General features: G+C 44.5%; 1 protein-coding gene across 2 annotated transcripts in view; it reads left to right on the top strand.

Moving 5' to 3' along the window:
• The window catches only part of Gpatch1 (G-patch domain containing 1), a 65,601-nt gene that overhangs the window by 18,134 nt on the left and 27,997 nt on the right, over nt 1-19,470 (top strand). For both annotated transcript variants that reach the window (XM_008839459.3, XM_029566641.1), the window contains exons 6-13: nt 764-822; nt 2,333-2,575; nt 4,245-4,392; nt 7,424-7,503; nt 12,767-12,971; nt 16,174-16,470; nt 17,125-17,303; nt 18,476-18,603. In XM_008839459.3, coding sequence (XP_008837681.1) covers nt 764-822; nt 2,333-2,575; nt 4,245-4,392; nt 7,424-7,503; nt 12,767-12,971; nt 16,174-16,470; nt 17,125-17,303; nt 18,476-18,603 — 1,339 coding nt within the window. The remainder of the gene's footprint in view (nt 1-763; nt 823-2,332; nt 2,576-4,244; nt 4,393-7,423; nt 7,504-12,766; nt 12,972-16,173; nt 16,471-17,124; nt 17,304-18,475; nt 18,604-19,470) is intronic.

Genomic DNA, 19,470 nt, shown 5'->3' with positions numbered 1-19,470 from the left:
ATTTTATGTGTATTCGTGTATTGCCTGCATGTAGGTAAGTGCACCCCTGTTGTGCAATTCTGCGGCAATCAGAAGAGGGCTTTGGATTCCCCTGGAACTGGAGTTAAGGACAGTTCGTAGCTGCCATGTGGGTGCTGGGAATCAAACCAGGGTCCTCTGCAAGAGCAGTCAGTGCCATCTCTCCAGCCCCTCAGCCTGTTTTCTTATACAACCCATACTACCTGCCCAGGGGTGGCACTGCCCACAGTGGGCTGGGCCCTCCCACATGGCTTAGCAATCAAGAAATGCATCACAGGCATGCCCACAAGCCAGTCTGATAAGAGGAAATTCCTCAGTTGAGGTTCTCTCTTCCCAATTGTGTCAAGTTGACAACCAAAGCCATCCATGACACTGTGCCACAGCTCAACATTATTTTCCCCACCATCCCCTCCTCCCACTACTGAGCGCACCGCCCAGGTTAACATTCATATTTTCTGCACTTTCTTTGCCCTCTTTTTGCCCAACCATATGTGAATGAAGCCTTTGATGATGATAGTGATTTCCTTTGGGTTTTCAGTGGTACTAGGCAGCAGCAGTTACCCACTGGGTACGTATTTGGAATACAGGTGGGACAGCTCTGGGAGAAAGCAGTCCCTGTGATCTACCTGTGACCCCAAGGTTGCAGCTTCTTCACAAGTGCAGCTGTACACTCTGAAGAGTGTACAGTGATTTGGTTTTCATTTTTAGCCGCTCATGACTAATGTCTTTGAAATCTCTTTTATAGATCCTGGAGTTAAGATCTATGGCTGTGCGTTGCCGCCTAGAGGCTCGGAAGGATCTGAGGTGTGTTGGAACAGAATGTGTTATTTTATGATTGTGAAGTTTTAGGGTTACAGGCCAGGGATGTAGCTCATTGGCACAGCACATGCCTAGAGTGTGTAAAGCCTTGGGTTTGATCCCCAGCATTGAAAGAAAGTAAAAACCTGCCAAGCATGTTGGTATATACCTATAATCTCAATGCTAGGTAGGTTGAGGCAGGAGGAGCTCAAGTTCTAGGCCAGTCTGAACTATGTAATGAGACCCTGTCTCAAAAAACAGAGAGGGCCAGTGAGATGACTGGTGTGTAAAAAGTGCTTGCTGCTAAGCTTGACCACCTCAGTTTGATCCCCAGGACCCATTATGGTATAAGGTGAGAACTGATCCCTACAAGTTGTCCTCTGACCACTTTATAGTACATGGGCCTATATCCATACTGAAAATAAATAAATATAATAAAAAAATTAAAAAAGCAACGATAAACATAGCCCGACCCTAAGCAAAAAAGTATTAAGGTTGGGGCTGGAAAGATGGCTCAGTGGTTAAGAGCACCAGCTGCTCTTGCGGAAGACCTGGGTTCGATTCCCAGCACCCACATGGTGACTAACAACCATCCGTACTCCAGTTCCAGGGGAATCCGATGTCCTCTTCTGACCTACACAGGCAATACACTCATAAGTAAAAAAATAAATAAAATATTAAAGAATATTAAGATCATAAACAATTTTAGGTTTCTATTGAATCTCATTGCCATGAAATACCCACACTGAAAGCTACCCTTGCTATGTCAGAGGGAGTGCTCAGCAACAGGCTGGCACTGCAGAGAGCCTGGCAGCACTCCTGTGTGGTTATTTCTCGTGCTGGGGGTTGGGCCTGGGGCCTTGTGCCTGCTAAGTGTGTGCTGCATCTTTGAACTACACTCCTTTGCCGTTCAGGTTCTTTTATTTATTTATTTATTTATTTATTTATTTATTTTTTGTTTTTGGTCTTTTTGAGGCAGGGTCTCTCTGTAGTCCCAGCTGGCCTGGAACTCACTATGTAGACCAGGTTGGACTTGATCTCACAGAGATCTGCCTGCCTCTGCGTCCCAAGAGCTGGAATTAAAGTTGTGTATCACCACACTTTGCTTTATTTTTGTTTTTAATTATATGTATTAGTGTGTGTGTATGTCTGTAAGTGGGTTTGTACACATGAATGACGGTGACTGTGGAAGCCAGAAGAGGGCATCAGGTTCCCTGGAGCTGGAGTTACCAGCAGTTATGAGCCTGCCAGATGTGCGTACTGGGAACCAAACCTGAACCCTCTGTAAGAGCAGTACAGGCACTTAACCACTCAGCCATCTCTCCAGCCCCTGGTTCAGATTCTTATCATGGAGTTGCTTCTGTTAGTGTCATTTGGCCAGGGATGAGATTTACTCATTTGTAATAGCATGAATGCAAGTTTGATAATGGTTCTATTTGGAATTAATCACTGTACTCTAAAATAGCACTTTACACCCTGCAGTGACTCACCTTAATTCTTCAAATATTTGGAATAGGATGAAGATGATGACTACTTACCTGATAATGTGACCTTTGCCCCTAAAGATGTCACACCTGTGGATTTTACACCTAAAGATAATGTACATGGGCTAGCCTACAAGGGCCTGGATCCCCACCAAGCACTGTTTGGAACTCCGGGAGAACACTTGAATTTTTTGGGTGGAGGATCTGAGGGGGCCAGCAATCTTCTTGGAAATGTTGGACTGAGTAAAGGAAGAAAACTGGGCATTTCAGGCCAGGTAAAAGTGTTTGCTTTCTAAAGGAAGAGCCACTGATAAATACAATACACTTTCCATGTTGGATGGACCCCAGGGTAGATGCTCCTTCTTCACTGATGGAAGGCTTTGAGACTTTGAAGTACTTTTCTTCTTCTTTATTTTATTTTATTTTGTTTTTGTGGTGCTGAGGCCAGGACCTTGCGCGCACACTCTGCACTGAGCTGCACCCTCCGCCCCAGGCTTTGTCTTCCTGAAGGTCATTTCTAGGCACCTGTGAAGCCGACCTTCCTGATTCTCATAGTGGTTCCTGAGAGCCAGCACTGTTCGTGGTGGAGACCCTGTGTTCCAGGAGGAGGATTGCTTTCCCCTCCTGGTGGGACCAAGCAGAAAACTACCCTTCCTGCTTAGTTTTAGTCTAATTGCAGTCTGAGGCCTGCAAGATGGCTCAGCAGATAAAGGTGCTTGCTGTGCAAGCCTGGTGATCCAAACTTGATCTTCGGACCCCATGTAAAGACAGGAGAGAATTGACTCTACAAAGTTATCTTTTGATTTATGCAAGCATGCATGCATACTATAGCATGAGTGTGCCTGCCAGTGAGCGCACGCACAGACACAGAGACACACAAATAAGTAAACTAAATAGATAAAATAAGTAAATAGTTGCAGTCGGCCATGGTGGTGCACACCTTTAGTCTTAGTCCCAGTGCTCAGGAGGCAGAGGCAGGCAGATCTCTGTGAATTCAAGGCCAGCCCGGTCCACATGGTGAGTTCCAGGCCAGCTGGGGCTACAGGGAGATCCTGTCTCAAAAAGACCAAAAAAAAAAAAAAGAAAAAGAAAAAAGTTGCAATTTGTTTTCCATGCTTAGATCCAAGTTAGACAAGTTAGATACCTCTTGCTCCTCCACACCTTGAGTCAGGAACACCTGGGTAATTTTTATTTTAGATTTGTTTTTCAGGTTTGGAAAGATGGAGAACATTTGATTGCCTGTTTTCTTAGATTGAATTACAGTTCTTTCTTAAAAAGAAAGTGGCTGGTTACTTTGTTGTCCCATTACCTCTTCTTTCTAGGCTTTTTTCCCATTGTTTCAACAATAACAAACTTGTAAGAAGTTGTTTCCCACAAAGACAAGGATGTTTACAGCTGCCATTAGCGTGGCAGTGGTCTTCATGCCCTAGATCACACTGATCAGGAGTCTCTGCCTTTCTCCTTTCTGAGGCCCTGCTTCTGCCTCTTCAGTGCTGTGTAGGTGTTCAGTCCTCCCGTGCTAACGCCTGGGCTCCTGGCTGCTGCTAGGGCTGAGGATTCAGCAGGCCACAGCATTCACTTCTGGTCATTGCTTCCAATAGACCTGAGGCTGTTTAAAATTCTTTTTTGGTTTATTTATTTTTATTTTATGTGTTTGAATGCTTGGCCTGCGTGTGTGTAAGTGTACCTGTGAGTGCAATGTCCGCAGAGGGCATCAGATCCTCTGGAACTGGAGTTATAGCTGGTTGTTAGCTGCCATGTGGGTGCTGGGAACCAAACCTTAGTCTTGAGGCTGTTTTAATCTGGGGCTCCCACTGGCTTCTCTCTTAGTGATCTGGAAGTGCTAATGTAATCTCCTCTGCCACGTCCTTAAAGCAGCTTTCTCCTTCAATGCAGACAGACCCTAAAGTCTATGAGCTCTGTGTCTGAAACCTTGTTCTTCAGGCTTTTGGTGTGGGTGCCCTGGAAGAGGAAGATGATGACATCTATGCCACAGAAACTCTGTCCAAGTATGATACTGTGTTGAAGGATGAGGAACCTGGAGATGGACTTTATGGCTGGACAGCACCCAGGCAGTACAGAAATCAGAAAGGTAATTGTAGCACCAGATGGGAGGACCAGTTGTCAGGCTCTCAAGAAGAAGGGAGTGCAGGGTCTGGTCCTGGCGTGTCGCCTTCCATAAAGCAAGAAATTGTTGGTCAAAGATACAGGGTGAAAAACAGTGGGAGCTGGTGCGGTGGCTCATGCTTGTAACCAGCACTGGAGGCTGAAGCAGGAGGAGTGCCGTGCATTTGAGGCTGACCTGGATTACACAGTGAGTTCCAGGCCGGCCTGGCCCATGGTATGTGGGATGTAAGAATGAAGTAGGGTTTAGGCCAGGCAAAGTTAAATCCAACAGTGAAGATGGGGGTGCACTGGGGAGCCTGGAGAGGGCTGGATCAGAAAGTACTGTGTGGTATGTGAACAGGTGCTGTGTTGCTGGTCAGAGCTGGCGGTGAGACAGCCGGAAGGACTCAGTTCAAGGAACTGGTAGGTGGCTAAAGCAAGCCAACTCAAACAGCAGGTTCAGGTCAGAAGACCAGCCTTGGGGATCAGGTAGCAGGATCGCCAGCCGCCTGCAGCATGATGGAGCTTGGTACAGCCTGTCTCTCCCTTGAGGTCCCGAGGACCTATGTCAGCATCAGACTTGGACACCTCTCAACACAATTTTTCCTTTTATTTTATTATTATTATTTTTTTTTGGTTTTTTTGAGACAGGGTCTCCCTGTAGCCCCAGCTGGCCTGAACTCACTAAGTAGATGAGGCCGGCCTTGAACTCACAGAGATCCTTCTGCCTCCACCTCCAGACTGCTGGGATTAAAGGCATGTGCCACCACGCCTAGCATCTTTTCATTTTACTTTTTTGTAGTTAGGGTCTCACTGTGTTAGTCTAGACTGGCCCCAGAGGTGCCATCTTCATGCCTTCACCTCTCAAGTGTTGGAATTATTGGCCTCTCTCAACACAACTTGAATCTCAAATCAGGATCTGTGGTGATTCAGATCCTGTGGTTAAACTGGTATTTCAGTTTTGCTTTCCAGAAATACTGTACAGGGGTAGATCATGTAGGAGATCAGTAACATGTAATTTGGAGTAATCAGACCTGGGTTTGGATGCCTACTCTATGCCCAGTGGGTGGCCTTGGTTAAGGCACCTAACCTCCCCAGACACCAGGGATTTCCTTTCTAAAGTGAGGCTAAGTTCCATACCAGAGGTTGTGAGGATCAAATGGCATCACTAGGTATTTGGTGCATAGATCCACTGACTAGATAAACAGCACCATAAGCTAGGAATATAGCTCAGTGGGAGAGTGCTTTTCTAGCAAGTGCAGTCGCGAGGCTCAATCCCAGTACCCTCCCAACCCCACTTCCAAAGATGTATAACAGTCACATATTATACATTGTAACTACTATAAATTTTGTAAATATTATTGTGTTATAATTAATATGAAGTATATTAACCTATTATATTAATTATGTTACATAGCTAATATATTGATACCTTGACAGTATGTATGTTAATTATATAAATGGTAAAGTCCTGATTACTAATTGAGCATGCTTTAGAAACTGATGGGAGAATGAGATTGATAATATCTATATTAGTTATGTCAATAACCAATATATACATTAACATCAACCTATTAATATTATAGTAGTTAATAGTGTATGATATATACTATATGTTAATAATGCATACATTATGGATATATTTAAATCTACTGCCTGAGGCAAGTCTTTCACTTACACAGCACCTTTGTCCTGCTGTTGGGTTCCCCTTTTCCCCCTATGAAGCCTGAACAGACCCTCCCTGAGCTGTGGAAACTCCCTGCCATGCTTCTGTGACCTGTCTCCCACAACCATCTCTCCCCTCCCACTCCCAGGGCTACAACACCTACAGTTCTGACTGTGTGGGTTTGGAGATTTTTTTTAATTAGCACATATTAATTGCACAAACTATATATTTCTGTATTTCTTTTTATTGAGTGGATATTTCTTTATTTTACCCAATCTCCATAGTTGACTTTTAAATTGTTCTTATTTTCTTCCCCAATTAATGAGGCTGTACTGAATCTGCCAGTGTGCATACCTACTCTGCAGGAAGTCCTTTTGAGTGACAGGACCTTGTCCACGTGGTTATCTCTGTGGCCTGTGGACCATTCTCCTCCAAGTCAGAGGGCATTGGTCACTCCATTTCCTGCATTTGTGGTCTTTATCTGCAGTTCGGTTTCATTTGCTACAGTTTATCCTAGGGTGAGATCACAGCTTACCTGATTGTGCTGCTCTGGAGGCTTATTTGGGTGGTTGCTAAGGAAGCTGGGAGGCGATTGTCCCAGGGCCTCTTGTAATTGGGATTTTCCTTTTTGCCTTTTTGAATGCTTTTCTTTGAAAATATTTTATTATTTACATTTTATGTGTATGAGTGAGTGTATTTCCTGCATCTGTGTCTTCAGTGCCTGAGGAGATCAGAAAAGGGCATTGGAATTCCTCTGGAACCGGAGTAACGGACAGTTGGTAGCTGCCTTGTGGGTGCTGGGAACTGAATCCCAGTCCTCTGAAAGAGCAGACAGTGCTCTTAACAGATGAGCCATCTCTCCAGGCTTCTGGAGGCTTTTCTTAAGATGCTTAGTCTAAAGAGTGGCCTGATGCCCTTTTTCTTTTCTTTTTTTTTCTCTTTTCCTTTGGGAGGAAGGATTTGGGGATTTATTTTAGCTTATGTTTTTCTGAGGCGTCAGTCCTAAGTTTTTGTTCCCTCGATATGATTCTGGGCTCCTGGTAAAGTAACATCATGGTGGTGGGAGCCTGTGGAAGAGGCTGCCCATCTTAGGTTCTTGCCCTGAAGACAAGGGTACTTGCCTTGGGAGGCCTAGGACAGCTGTCATAGCAGCTAATCAGCTGAGGGTTTAGGCTGAGCCACCAGTCACTGTGTCAATAGAGGTGTGAAGCTTGGAAGCCATTATGCTCCCCCCCCCTTCCCAGGGATCTCGCCTGTGACGTATACTATTTATGTTCTTGGAGATAAGAAGTCTTTTGTCTCTCTATAATCATGGTCACTTCTGGAATTAATCAATGATGTCGTTTTGTAGAACCAGAGCGAGATCTTCGATACATTGGCAAAATTTTGGATGGATTTTCCTTGGCTTCTAAACCTTTATCTTCAAAGAAAGTAAGAAAAATTTTGTATTAAAAAATCATTTTACTGGTTTGGTGCTTATAATATTTATTTCAATATTTACTTATTTTTGAGTGATTAATTGAACTATATTAATGTACTTATGGATAGAGATTTGTTATTTCTTTATGCATTATTATTTCTTTAAAATTCTTTAGAAGAAAGCTGAGTGTGTCTATAAATTCCATCACTTGGGAGACTGAGGCAGAAGAATTGTGTTCTAAGCCAGCTATCAAAAAAAAAAAGAAAAGAAAAAAGGAAGCCAGGCATGGTGATCCACACCTTTAATCTCAGCACTCTGGAGGTAGAGGCACGGGGATCTCTGTGAGTTCCAGGCCAGCCAAGCCTTCATAGTTAGACCCTGTCTCAAGAAAATAAATAAATAAACATTTAAAAATAATTTTTAAAAAGGCTGGGGACATAGCTCAGTCAGTGCTCAAGGATCTGAATTTGATTCCTAGAACCCATGTGAAAAAATCTGAATGGGAGCTAGAGAGATGGCTCAGCCATTAAGAGCACTTCCTACTCCTGCAGAGGGCCTGGGTTTGGCTTGTACATTAGGGTTCATAACTGCCTGTAACTCTACTTCCAGGGGATCTGATGCCCTTTTGTGGCCTCTGAAGGCTCCTGCATGCATATGGTGCACATAAAGTCAAACTCTTGCAGGCACATATACATGCACATAAAAATAATCAATCACTTACTCAATCAGCCTTTAAAAAATGCTGGGTAAGGTGGTATGTACTTTTAATCCCAGTGCTGGGGAGGTAGAGATAGATGGATCCCTATGGCTCACTTGCCAGCCAGCCTAGCCTACTTGACAAATTCTAGGGCAACCCTTCCTCAAAAAAAAAAAAAGAACATCAGAGGTTGTCTTCTGGCCTCCCACAAGCACATTCATACACGTTCATATGCACACACACACGTGCAAAAATTTTCTGCTATATAATCTGAATTCAAAACACAAAGGGCTCTTGCAGAGGACCCAGGTTTAATTCCCAGCACCCACATGACTTAAAACTACCCATAACTCCAGTTATAGGGGAGCTGATGCCCTCTTCTGGTGGTGCACATACAAACATGTAGGCAAAATACTCATGCACACAAAATAGAATAAAATAAAATCTTTAAAAAATATATACACACAAATTTTGTTTTTAAAAAAAAATCAGTGGCCTAGTTAATAGAGGTTGTCCTGATCCAGGCTCATTGCCTATAAACTGAGCACTTCGGAATCTGAAGTAGGTGAATTGTGAGTTCAAGGCCAGCTTGGCCTATATAGTGAGATATTGTCAAGGAAGGAAGGGAATGAGGGAGGGAGGGAGAGAGGGAGGGAGAGAGGGAGGAAGAGGGAAGGAAGGAGGGAGGGAAAAAGGAAGGAAGGAGACTGAATTAGAGATTTCAGTTACTAGTTATCTTGTGTTGAGAGCAGTTAATTGCTCATCTTTATTTTCAAATTATTTAAATTTTATTTTGTATTTTATGTGTATGAGTGTACTGCCTGCATGCATGTAAGTGCATTCATGTTGTACATGCTCACAGAGGTCAGAAGGGGGTGTTGGATCCCTGAAACTTCAGTTTCAGACAGTTAACAGCCATGTGGTGCTGGGAATCAAACCCAAGTCCTCTGCAAGAGCAGTCAGTGCTCTTAACCACTGAGCCATCTCTCCAGCCCAATTGCTCATCTTTTAAACCCAAATTTCAAGTGAGTGGCTATTTCCACTAAAAGAGATATTTCCATTAAAAGAGAGACTATGGATGTAGCTTAGTAGTAGATCTCTTTCCTAGGAGGAAAAAAAGAGCCCAAGATGTACATTAGAAACTGGAGGGAGAATGAAATTGATAAAATTCATGTAAATGAAGGAAAAAGTGAAAACTTTCAAAAAGCCACCAGAACTGAGCCCTGATTGCCCTGGAATGCTCCGAAGCCGGTGGGCTGCTTTCTTGGGGTCCTCGGCAGAAGCCGAGTGGAAGGGAAAGAAAGCACAGGCAGGTGGGTCAGATCCCAGGGAGCAATCTGCTTGTCACCCTGCGCAGTCTGGTTTTCTTGAGAGTTTGTTATAGCCACATGTGAAAATGTGCTAAGCTGTGCTCTTCCTTGACCTCCCACAAAAGCCTGGTGCTTTCAGGCACATTCTCAGCGTTAGCTCTGGGTGCTGGCCAGTTCAGGAGGGACCACCTGGCCATTTGCCTTGCTCATACTCCTTGTTTAGATTGTTCAAAACTTTAATCAGCTTTTCTCTTTTTTATTCAGCAAACATTTGTTAAGTACCTGGAAGATGTGGTCTGTGGGTTTTCATACTAGAGGAAGCCAGGAGTCAGTTCAGCCTGAAGAACTGCACTGGTATTTCAGCAGGTTTGGTTTGTTTAGTTGTGATAGTTACAGTGTTCTGACAGTGAAGAGAATAGAATTTAGCAGTGTTGGATGCATAGTAAGCTGCTAGTATTACCAGAAATGTCCAATAGCCTTAAAGGAGACTACATAAATGGAAACAGGCTGATAATGATCAAGGATTCCACTTAGTGCTCACAGGACTCTGCTTGGAGCGTAGCTCAGCAGTAGAGTTGCATGCATAGGAGAGAGCCTCCTGGCTTGGATTCCCCAGCACCAATCTTTTTTATGTAGCCTTTCACAGATGGACAGATTTTCTATAAGCCAGGCAGAACAATGACTTGGCAGAGGGAGAAAAATGCTTTGAATGTAATGGCAGATGTAAGGAGGCTCATGCACACACTGATCCTCCCTCCATCTTTCCTCCTTTCCTCTTTCCTCACTCACTGCCTTCCACCCTGAACATATCCAATATGTGTTCTACCGCTGATTTGTTTCCCAGCCTTCTCTGGACCTCTCTGTGAACGTACCACAAGGATATTATCTGGCCGATTTGGGAATCTGTATCAGAGAGGGTGACCAGGGTAATGATAAAACCTGCGGGCTGGAGTTAGAGTGATTGCCTGGTGTTCAGTTCCCAGCACCACAAAACAGAACCAAAAAATTTCCCAGATCATTAGAGGGCAGCTCAGTTTCTTTCAGATTAGCTTGATCTTTTGGAGATAAAGCTCAGAGATAGAACTTGCCTATCACTCATCAATAAACTGCAGCCCCTAAAAACGTGATTTCCCTGTAGTCCTAATTCCATTCCTTCCTGGGGAGCTGGGAAAACACCTATCACTGGGGGTGGGATGCAGACATCGGTATTATGAAAAGCCGTCAGTTTGGTGTGCACGTGGGTTCGAGTACCCTGATACAGGGCCAGTGCTTCGCCCACAGCAGAGTTCAGAGTTAACTGGAGTCCCACTTTGAGAAGCCTCAAAACTTAGAAATCGACATACATACAACTGTTGATCTTTGTTATACCGAGAGCAAAGGGCAAGAGAGACTGCTCAGTTGTTATTTCTAAATACCTAATGCTTGGGTTTGGGGATGTAGCTCAGTGACAGAGACCTGCCCCCCAACACACACACACGTGCACACATATACACACAACAAAACAAAAATAAAAAACACTTTTAACTTATCTATTCTGTCATCATTAATGCCTTCAGAATTATAAATTTCAAATTTCTGAAATGCATGTAAATTTGTTTTGTCAACTTTTCTTTTTTCTCAGGACTGAGAGTTGAACCTAAGACCTCATGTGTGCTAGGCAAGCACTTCACCACTGTGCTGCACGCCCAGTCTGCTCTTTTGTTGCTGTTCTGTTTTTTTGTTGGTGGGGTAATTACTGAGGATAGAGCCCAGGGTCTTGTGCCTGCTAGGCAAAGACTACAGTTGAGCTACATCCCCAGCTCTAGTCAGTTTCTGAATTAAAAAAATACCTTGAATCAAAAAGTAAGGTCTTGGGGACTGAAGAGATGGCTTAATGGTTAAGAGCACTGGCTGCTCTTGCAGAGGACCTGGGTTCAGTTCCTAGCATCCACATGACAGATAACAACCAGCCATAACTCCAGTTCCAGGAGCTCTGATGCCCTCTTCTGGCCTCTGAGAGCATTGCATGGCATGGGTGCACTTACATGCAGGCAATACACTCATACACATTAAAAAAAATACATACATATATATATATATATATTTAAGGTTTGGGGGATAGAGAGATGACTCAGTAGTTAAGGGCACTTGCTGCTCAACCCTGAGGACCAGAGTTCAGATCTCAACACCCATAAGCCCCTGTAACTCCAGCTCCTAGGGATCCACTCCCTCTTCTGATCTCCATGAGCACCTGTACGCACAGACACTCACACAGACACACACACATAAATAAAATAAAAATAAGTTAATTTTTAAAAAAGGTCTGAAGTTGCACTTTGGAGCTGAAACATAGGTAGAAAAAGAGCTCTGAATTTTAAAGTACCTAATTTCAAGTTGTGTTATGTTTTGTTTTGTTTGATTTTTTTGAGACAGGGTTTCCCTGTAGTCCCTGCTGGCCTGGAATTTGATAGTAGATCAGGCTGGACTTGAACTCACAGACATCCACCTGCCTCTGCCTCCCAAGTGCTGGGATTAAAGGCATGTACTACCATGCCTGGCATTTTGTTTGGTTTTTAAATGTTTTATTAATTTTTTTTATTTTATGTGTATGAGTGTATTGCCTGCATGTGTTTAAGTACACTTGAGGAGGTCAGAAGAAGGAGTTGGATTCTGAAGTTATAGATGGTTGTTAGCCACGTGGATGCTGGGAATCAAACCCAGGTCCTCTGCAAGAGCAGCCAGGCTCTTAACTGCTGGGTCATCTCTTCACCCCTGGGTGGTTTTTTTTTGTTTTTTTTTTTGAGACAGGGTCTCACTTTGTAGTCTTGGCTGGCCTGGAGCTCACGATGTAGACCAGGCTGGCCTTAAATGCACAGACATTGGCCTGCTCCCGTCTCTTAGGTGCTGGGATTAAAGGCATGTGGCACCTCACCCAGCTTTCCAAGTTATTTTTTTCGGAGTCTCCAGTCATGCTTTGTAAATGTTTTACCTTACAGTGGGCGTGGGCCAGGACACCACATTACTTCTTTTCATCTTTATTCTCATCATAGGAGACATTCATGGTAGCATCTCCGTAGAGGTGGGCGGAGTGACGTCACGTTTACATTGTGTGACCATTGGGATGGTATAGTTCTGGGGACCCTCCAGGGCCAGGCTGTTGGCAGCACTGCCTACCTGCTAAGTGTGCCCAGGGTGAGGCAGTGTCAATAGTGCTCTGCAATGATGTCAGGTTTGCCTGATCTTCTTGCCACTTATATTTCTGACTTTCATTTCGTCTTCTTTGTTAAGCTTTATCCGCCCCCTCAGTTGCCGAGAGACTATCGACCGGTGCATTATTTCAGACCTGTGGTCCCTGCAACCTCCGAGAACTCTCACTTACTTCAGGTGTTATCAGAGTCATCTGGAAAGGCAGGGCAAGACCCAGGGACATATAGTAGGCACCAACTGAATGCCTCCAAGCGGGGGCAGTTGCTAGGAGAGACGCCTATTCAAGGTATGTGCAGCGGTGGAGATTGAAATTGTGTTTACTATAGTCTTACCAATGACAAGTGGTAGTTTTCCCATTGAATTTCTTTTTTTTAATATTTTATTATATTATTTTTATTTTTATGTGTATGAGTGTATTGCCATGCATGTAAGTAAGTACACCCGTGTTGTGCAATGCCCGTAGAGGACAGAAGAGCATATCAGATTCCCTGGAACTGGAGGTATGGACAGTTGTTGGCTGCCATGTGGGTGCTGGGATTTGAACCTGGGTCTTCTGCAAGAACAACCAGTGTTCTTAACCGCTGAGCCATCTCTCCAGCCCCCTATTTAATTTCTTGATAGGCCTTTTGTATTCCCAAACCGTAGGAATCATTTTGTATATTGTGAACAGCATATGAAAGTGTACATTACCTTTGCTTTTTATTATTATTATTGTTATTATTATTTTAATTTATAATTTGTAGGCAAGCATGATAGTACACAGGTGAATTCCCCTTTTTGTTTTATGTGTATGAGTGTTATGCCTGCATGTGTGTAAGTGCACCCGTGTTGTGCAATGCCTGTGGAGGTCAGAAGGCATTAGGTTCCCCTGGAACTGGAGTTATGGATGGTTGTTAGCTGTCATGTGGGTGCTGAGTATCGAACCCAGGTCCTCTGTAAGAGCAGTCAGTACTCTTAATCACGGAACCATCTCTCCAGCCCCTGCTTTTTATTATTTTTGTTGTTGTTCTTTATGATTTTTTTGTTTTGTTTTGTTTTGTTTTTTAAAGACAGGGTCTCATATAGCCCAGGCTGACCTTAAACTTGCTACTATGTAGCCAAAGATACTCTTGAACTCTTGATCCCCCTGCCTATGCCTCTCAGGTGCTGCGATTATAGGTGTGTACCACCATGTTCAGCTTCTTCTTTGAAAATTTATTTAAATTTAAGTTGAATTAATTTATGTGTATTTGTGTGTGTCGTCTATGTGTGTGTATGTGCACGTTCACGTGAGTGCCTGTGGGGGCCAGAAGTTGGCCTTGTATCACCTGTAGCAGGAGTTATACGTGGTTGTGAGCTACCTGATGTGAGTGCTGGAAACCAAACTTCGGTCCCTGCACAAACAGAAAGTCTTCTTAAGTACTGATCCATCTCTCTAGCCCCTCTTTGATTTTTCTGAGACAGGGTCTCAGTATGTAGCCCAGGCTAGCCTCAGACTCATCACCCTTTTGCATCAGCCTCCCCAGTCCTGGATTACAGGCATGTGCCACAATGCCTGCCTCCTTCTTTAAAAACTTGTTTTTAATTATATTTATTTATTGTGTGTGTTTCTGGTATGCTTGCGTGCATGTGTGCTGAGCAACAGTGTGCATGATGGTCAGAGGACAACTTGTGGGTACTGGTTCTCTCACTCTGCTATATGAGTTCCAGGGATTGAACTCAGGCTGTCAGGCTTAGCAACAAGCACCCTCACCATCTGAGCCATCTCGCTGGCCCTTCCTTACTTCATAACACCTGTTTTTCCACCTTTGAATTGTGTCCTAAAATCATTTCCCTTGCCTTAAGAATGTGGTTAAAACCAGGGCCATGGGTGCTTCACCTTGTCTGTGCTGCCTGGGAAAGCATGCTTTTTCCCTCTGGGGAAATGACTGGGCAACTCCTTTCCTGAAAGTCTGAAAAAAGGAAGTATGTGTCTTAGAAGTCTGGAAACATGTGATACACAGAAACCACCATGAGAGGTGGCCTTAGGTGGCCTTGGCTGTCCAGGGCTCATGCGCGGCACCGTTGCCATTCCAGAGCGTGTTGCTGTCTCAAAATAACTGACTACACCAGAGCTCTTGGTGCTCTACGACCTTCCCCAAATCCTCTCACCTCAGTGAATGTGCCTCCATTCTGACCTCTGCTCAGACCTGAGTGGTCTGAGTCCCTCATTCCCTCGAAAGTCCTTTCAGTGTTACCTCCTGCGCACCTGTCGACCCTGAACCCGACCCACTGCTCTGCATCTCCACTGCTCCCATCCTCTTGCCCGGGCTCCCTTTCATCTCCCTTTCTCCTCCTCTCCTCCCCGTTGCCGCCGATGGGCTCCATTGCCTCAGTACCCCTGTTACCATGCCTCCGTGCCTCTCACGGGACAGAACCATCCAGACTCCACCAAGGGCCTGTGTGACACCATCTAGACTCGTCTTTCAAGTTATATTCCACAACACTTTCCTTCAGACCCCTTCAGTCGAGCTCCATGACCCTCCTTTCTGCCCTGCAACCTGCCAACCATGACGCCACCTCCGCTGTGTGGGCCGTTTCCCTTTTGTCCTGTCTCTCCTCCTATTTTTACAAGCCTGGCTTCTGGTTTGTTTTTTTTTCCTAGGATGTAGCTCAAGAATTATTCCTTTAGAGCGGCCTTGCCTGACCACTGTATAAGCTGCTGTTCTCGTTCTCCACCCCAGTCCCCACCTCAGCCACCCGATTTTTAGAAACATTTATTTTGTCTGTATGTACACCACAGTACATGTTTGGAGGTCAGAGGAGAACTTGAGGGAGTCGGGTCTCTCCCTCCCAGGGATCCCAGGGACCAAACTTCAGGCTTGGTAGCAGGTACCTTTACCTGCTGTACCATCTTGCTAGCCTTTTATTTGAGACAAGGTCTCACTTTGTAGCCTTGGCTAGACTAGAACTCATGATAATCCTCCTGCCTCAGGCTCCCAAATACAGGGATTACAGGTGTAAGCCATCCCTGTCTTTCCATAACCTTCCTCTGTTGCTGATCTTTGGTTTCTCTCCTTCTCATCTACCTTAGCAGTGTGAGGAGGGAGCTCACCTGCATTGCCCTCCACACCCTGGGCCAGTGCCTGCTGTGGCGTTGGTGCCCAGTAAGCATGTGTGGCATAAATGCTCAGTGTTCTGCTCTGAACCAAGGGACTGGGTGGAGAAAACTGTGGAAGCCATGACCTGAGTCACCTGGGGTTCGGAGTCCTCATCCTGGGGATGGACCAGGGCTTTTCTATACCAGGCACATGTTCTACCTCTGACTTGTGTCCCAGCCCATTAATCCATGTGGTCACCTCCATTTTTGTCAATGGTCTCATTATTTTGTTAATGTCTAATTCATAGGGATATATGACTATCAGTTATACCTCAAAGCTCATCTCTGATTATGTAAATTTGTAATATTGAATATGCATATTCAACAAAATGTAAATATGCTTTTCATCTCTTTTCATGTTTTTATTTAGGTTCAGCTACTTCAGTGTTAGAGTTTCTGTCCCAAAAAGATAGAGAAAGAATCAAAGAAATGAAGCAGGTCAGTGACTTGAAGGCAGCTCAAGCAAAGGCCAGGAGTCTGGCCCAGAATGCTGCAAGCAGCAGACTGCAGTCCTCCACGCCGGACCTCGGACACTGCTCACAGCATCCCACGTTGGGCAGCTGGTCAGCCGCCACTAGAGCCAGCAACTTTAAGCCTTTTGCTAAAGACCCAGAAAAGCAAAGACGATACGAAGAGTTCCTGGCTCACATGAAGGAGGGTCAGAAAGGTGGGTCGGGGTGAGTGGGTGCTCTTTGTGCTCTCCCAGGCACAGGTTTATGACCCTGCTTTATTGCTCTGCTTCTCTTACTACAAAGGTTTCAGGCTCTGGCACTTGACCTTAGAGAAAGAGTGTTTTCTGCCCAATCATAGGACGGTATAGTTGGGGTAGATTTAGCACCATCTGGGAATAGTGCTTCTAAAGATTAAAAAATTTTTTTCTGACATTTAGTATTTATTTGTGTGTTTGTGTATAAATGTGTAGGCATGTGCATGCCATGGTGCATGTGTGCAGGTCAGAGGACAGATTGATGGGGTTGGTCCTCTCCTTCCACAATGTGGGTCCTGGGGATCAAACTCAGGTCGTCAGACTTGATGGCAAACACCCACTGAGCCATCTTGCTGGCCCTGCTTTTAACCAAGCATTAGTCTTCCAAATGTTTTTCTCTATTTTATGCAGTAGGCAGAATCCAAAAAAGTTTCTTATTAAAGGAAAGAGCAATATTGCCTGGGAGTACCACCCCATACCACCATCCCCATACACACAGGATGCAGACGTGTTTCCCCGAGGAAGCGCACAGGGCTGTGGTGTCCGCCAGGCGTTCTCCCTTAAGTGTCATTCATTTCTTGGATATAAAACAGTGCCTTGAACCCTTTACCATAGATGCACTGGAACGATGCCTGGATCCCAGTATGACCGAGTGGGAGCGAGGCCGTGAGCGGGAAGAGTTTGCCCGGGCAGCCCAGCTCTACGTGTCTTCCCATGTCACCTTGTCCTCCAGGTTCACTCACGCCAAGGAAGAGGACGATTCAGATCAAGTGGAAGTTCCTCGAGACCAAGAGGTCTGTGGCCATCATGTTCCTACCTGGTGAATTTTATTTTATTTTTTTGCAGTTGTAGGAATTGAATCTAGCATCTCACACATACTGCATGCATGCTATAACCACTGGTCTGCATTGCATTCTCAAGCTCTGGTGAATGTTATTTTATTTGCCTCTTCATGGTTTTATACACTAAAGTGTGTGTGTGTGTGTGTGTGTGTGTGTGTGTGTGTTGTATGTATGTGTTTATGTGGGTGTGTGGGTGTGTGTGTATGTACATGTGGAAGCCAGAGATTGACATCAAGAGCTTTCCTTGATTGCTCTGCACTTATTTTATTAGTTCTTTTTTTTTGGACAAAGTTTCATGTAGCCAAGGCTGGCCTTGAACTCCTGATCCCCCTGTCTCAGGCTCCTGGGTGGTGGGATTACAGGTGTGTGCCACCTTACCTGGCTCCATGTTTTTTCTGAGACAGGGTCTCTGCTGAACCTAGAGCTCATTGATTCAGTCCGTGAGAGTACAGGGATCTACGCGTCTCACCTGCCCAGCATTGGGATTACTGACATGTGCTGCTGTGACCAGCCTTTCTGAGGATCCTGGGGATATGAACTTAGGTCCTCATGCTTGTAGGGCAAGCACTACTGACTGGACCATCTCCCAGCCCTGCGGCTGGATTAAAAGCACCATGCAGCTAAATATTTCAAGTTAGTCAGTGACGAGATGAAAATGCACATGGAGTAGTAGAGTAAGAAACTGTGACGTTTAGCTTCCAGGATCGCTAAGCAGAAATGTCATAGCATGAACTTGTTGGTAGCTCAAGTCCAGTGCTTGACTATTTATTTGTTTGTTTTGATGGAAGTGCCAGGACATGAAGATTGACTTTTTTTTTTTAAACATGGAAGACTGTTCTGTGACCACTTAAAACAGAGTGCTGGGGCTGAGGAGATGGCTCAGCGGTTAAGAACACTTGTTCTTGCAGAAGACTGGGGTTTGAATCCCAGCACCCACATGACAGCTAACAGTTGTGTATGACTCCAGTTCCAGGGGATCCGACAGCCTCTTCTGTCTTCCGCGGGCCTTGCATGACGTGTGTGCTTATTTACATGCAGGCAATATAAGCATACACATAAAATAAAAATAATAAGTAAAATATTAAAAAAAAGTTTAAAAAAACAGAATGCCTGTCTTTTCCTAGAATGACATCAATGACAAGCAGTCAGCTGTGAAGATGAAGATGTTTGGGAAACTCACCCGAGACACATTTGAGTGGCACCCTGACAAGCTTCTGTGTAAGAGGTTTAATGTCCCCGACCCTTATCCAGGGTAAGTTGCACTAACCTGTCTTTATATCAGTTAATTTTCCACATTTTTCTTTAGCTCCACTTAATTCATTACTTAAAAAAAAAAAAAAAATCAGATAAACTTTATACCCTGTTACAGAAACTTAATGACAGGCTAGAGAGATGGCTCAGCAGTTAAGAGCACTGGCTACTTTTGCAGAGGACCCAGGTTTGGTTCCCAGCACCCACATGGCAGCTCACAACTCTCCTTAATTCTAGTTCCAGGGACTCCAACGCCTCTTCTGGCCTCTGCAGGCATTGCACATACAGGTGCACTACATACATGCCGACAAAACACTCATACACATAAAATAAAAATAAAATTAAAAAATAAATAAAAATTAATGAGCAACAGGTGTCAGTCCCCCGACTTTTATAGTCTTTCCATCTCTGTGCCTTATATGTAGAGGTTGCATTGTATATCTGTCACTTAGTGCTGGCACCTCCCAGTCACTTATACTCTGTGTTTGACCAGTGGTGGAACTTTGTAGTAGTCTCCATCTGTTAAAGCAATTTTTTTTTGGTCTTTATGAGACAGGGTCTCCCTGTAGCCCTAGTTGACCTGGAACTTACTATGTAGACCAGGCTGATCTCTAACTCACAGATATCTGCCTGCCTCTGCCTCCCAAGTCCTGGGATTAAAGGCATGTACCACTGTGCTCAGCTAAAGCAACATTCTTTTTTTCTTAAAGTATTTTATTTATTATTTTTATTTTATGTGTATGCGTGTATTACCTGCATGTAGGTAAGTGCATCCATGTCCTGCAATGCCCACAGGGACAGAAGAGGCTGGCGGATCCCCTGGAACTGGAGTTACAGACAATTGTTAGCTGCCATGTGGGTGTTGGGA

This window comes from Nannospalax galili, unplaced genomic scaffold (genome assembly GCF_000622305.1).
Source record: "Nannospalax galili isolate Female #2095 unplaced genomic scaffold, S.galili_v1.0 scaffold159, whole genome shotgun sequence".
In the NCBI taxonomy this organism is placed as follows: Eukaryota; Metazoa; Chordata; class Mammalia; order Rodentia; family Spalacidae; genus Nannospalax; species Nannospalax galili.
The sequence above is the reverse complement of the archived record's forward strand: the minus strand, read 5'-3'. Positions and strand labels throughout refer to the sequence as shown.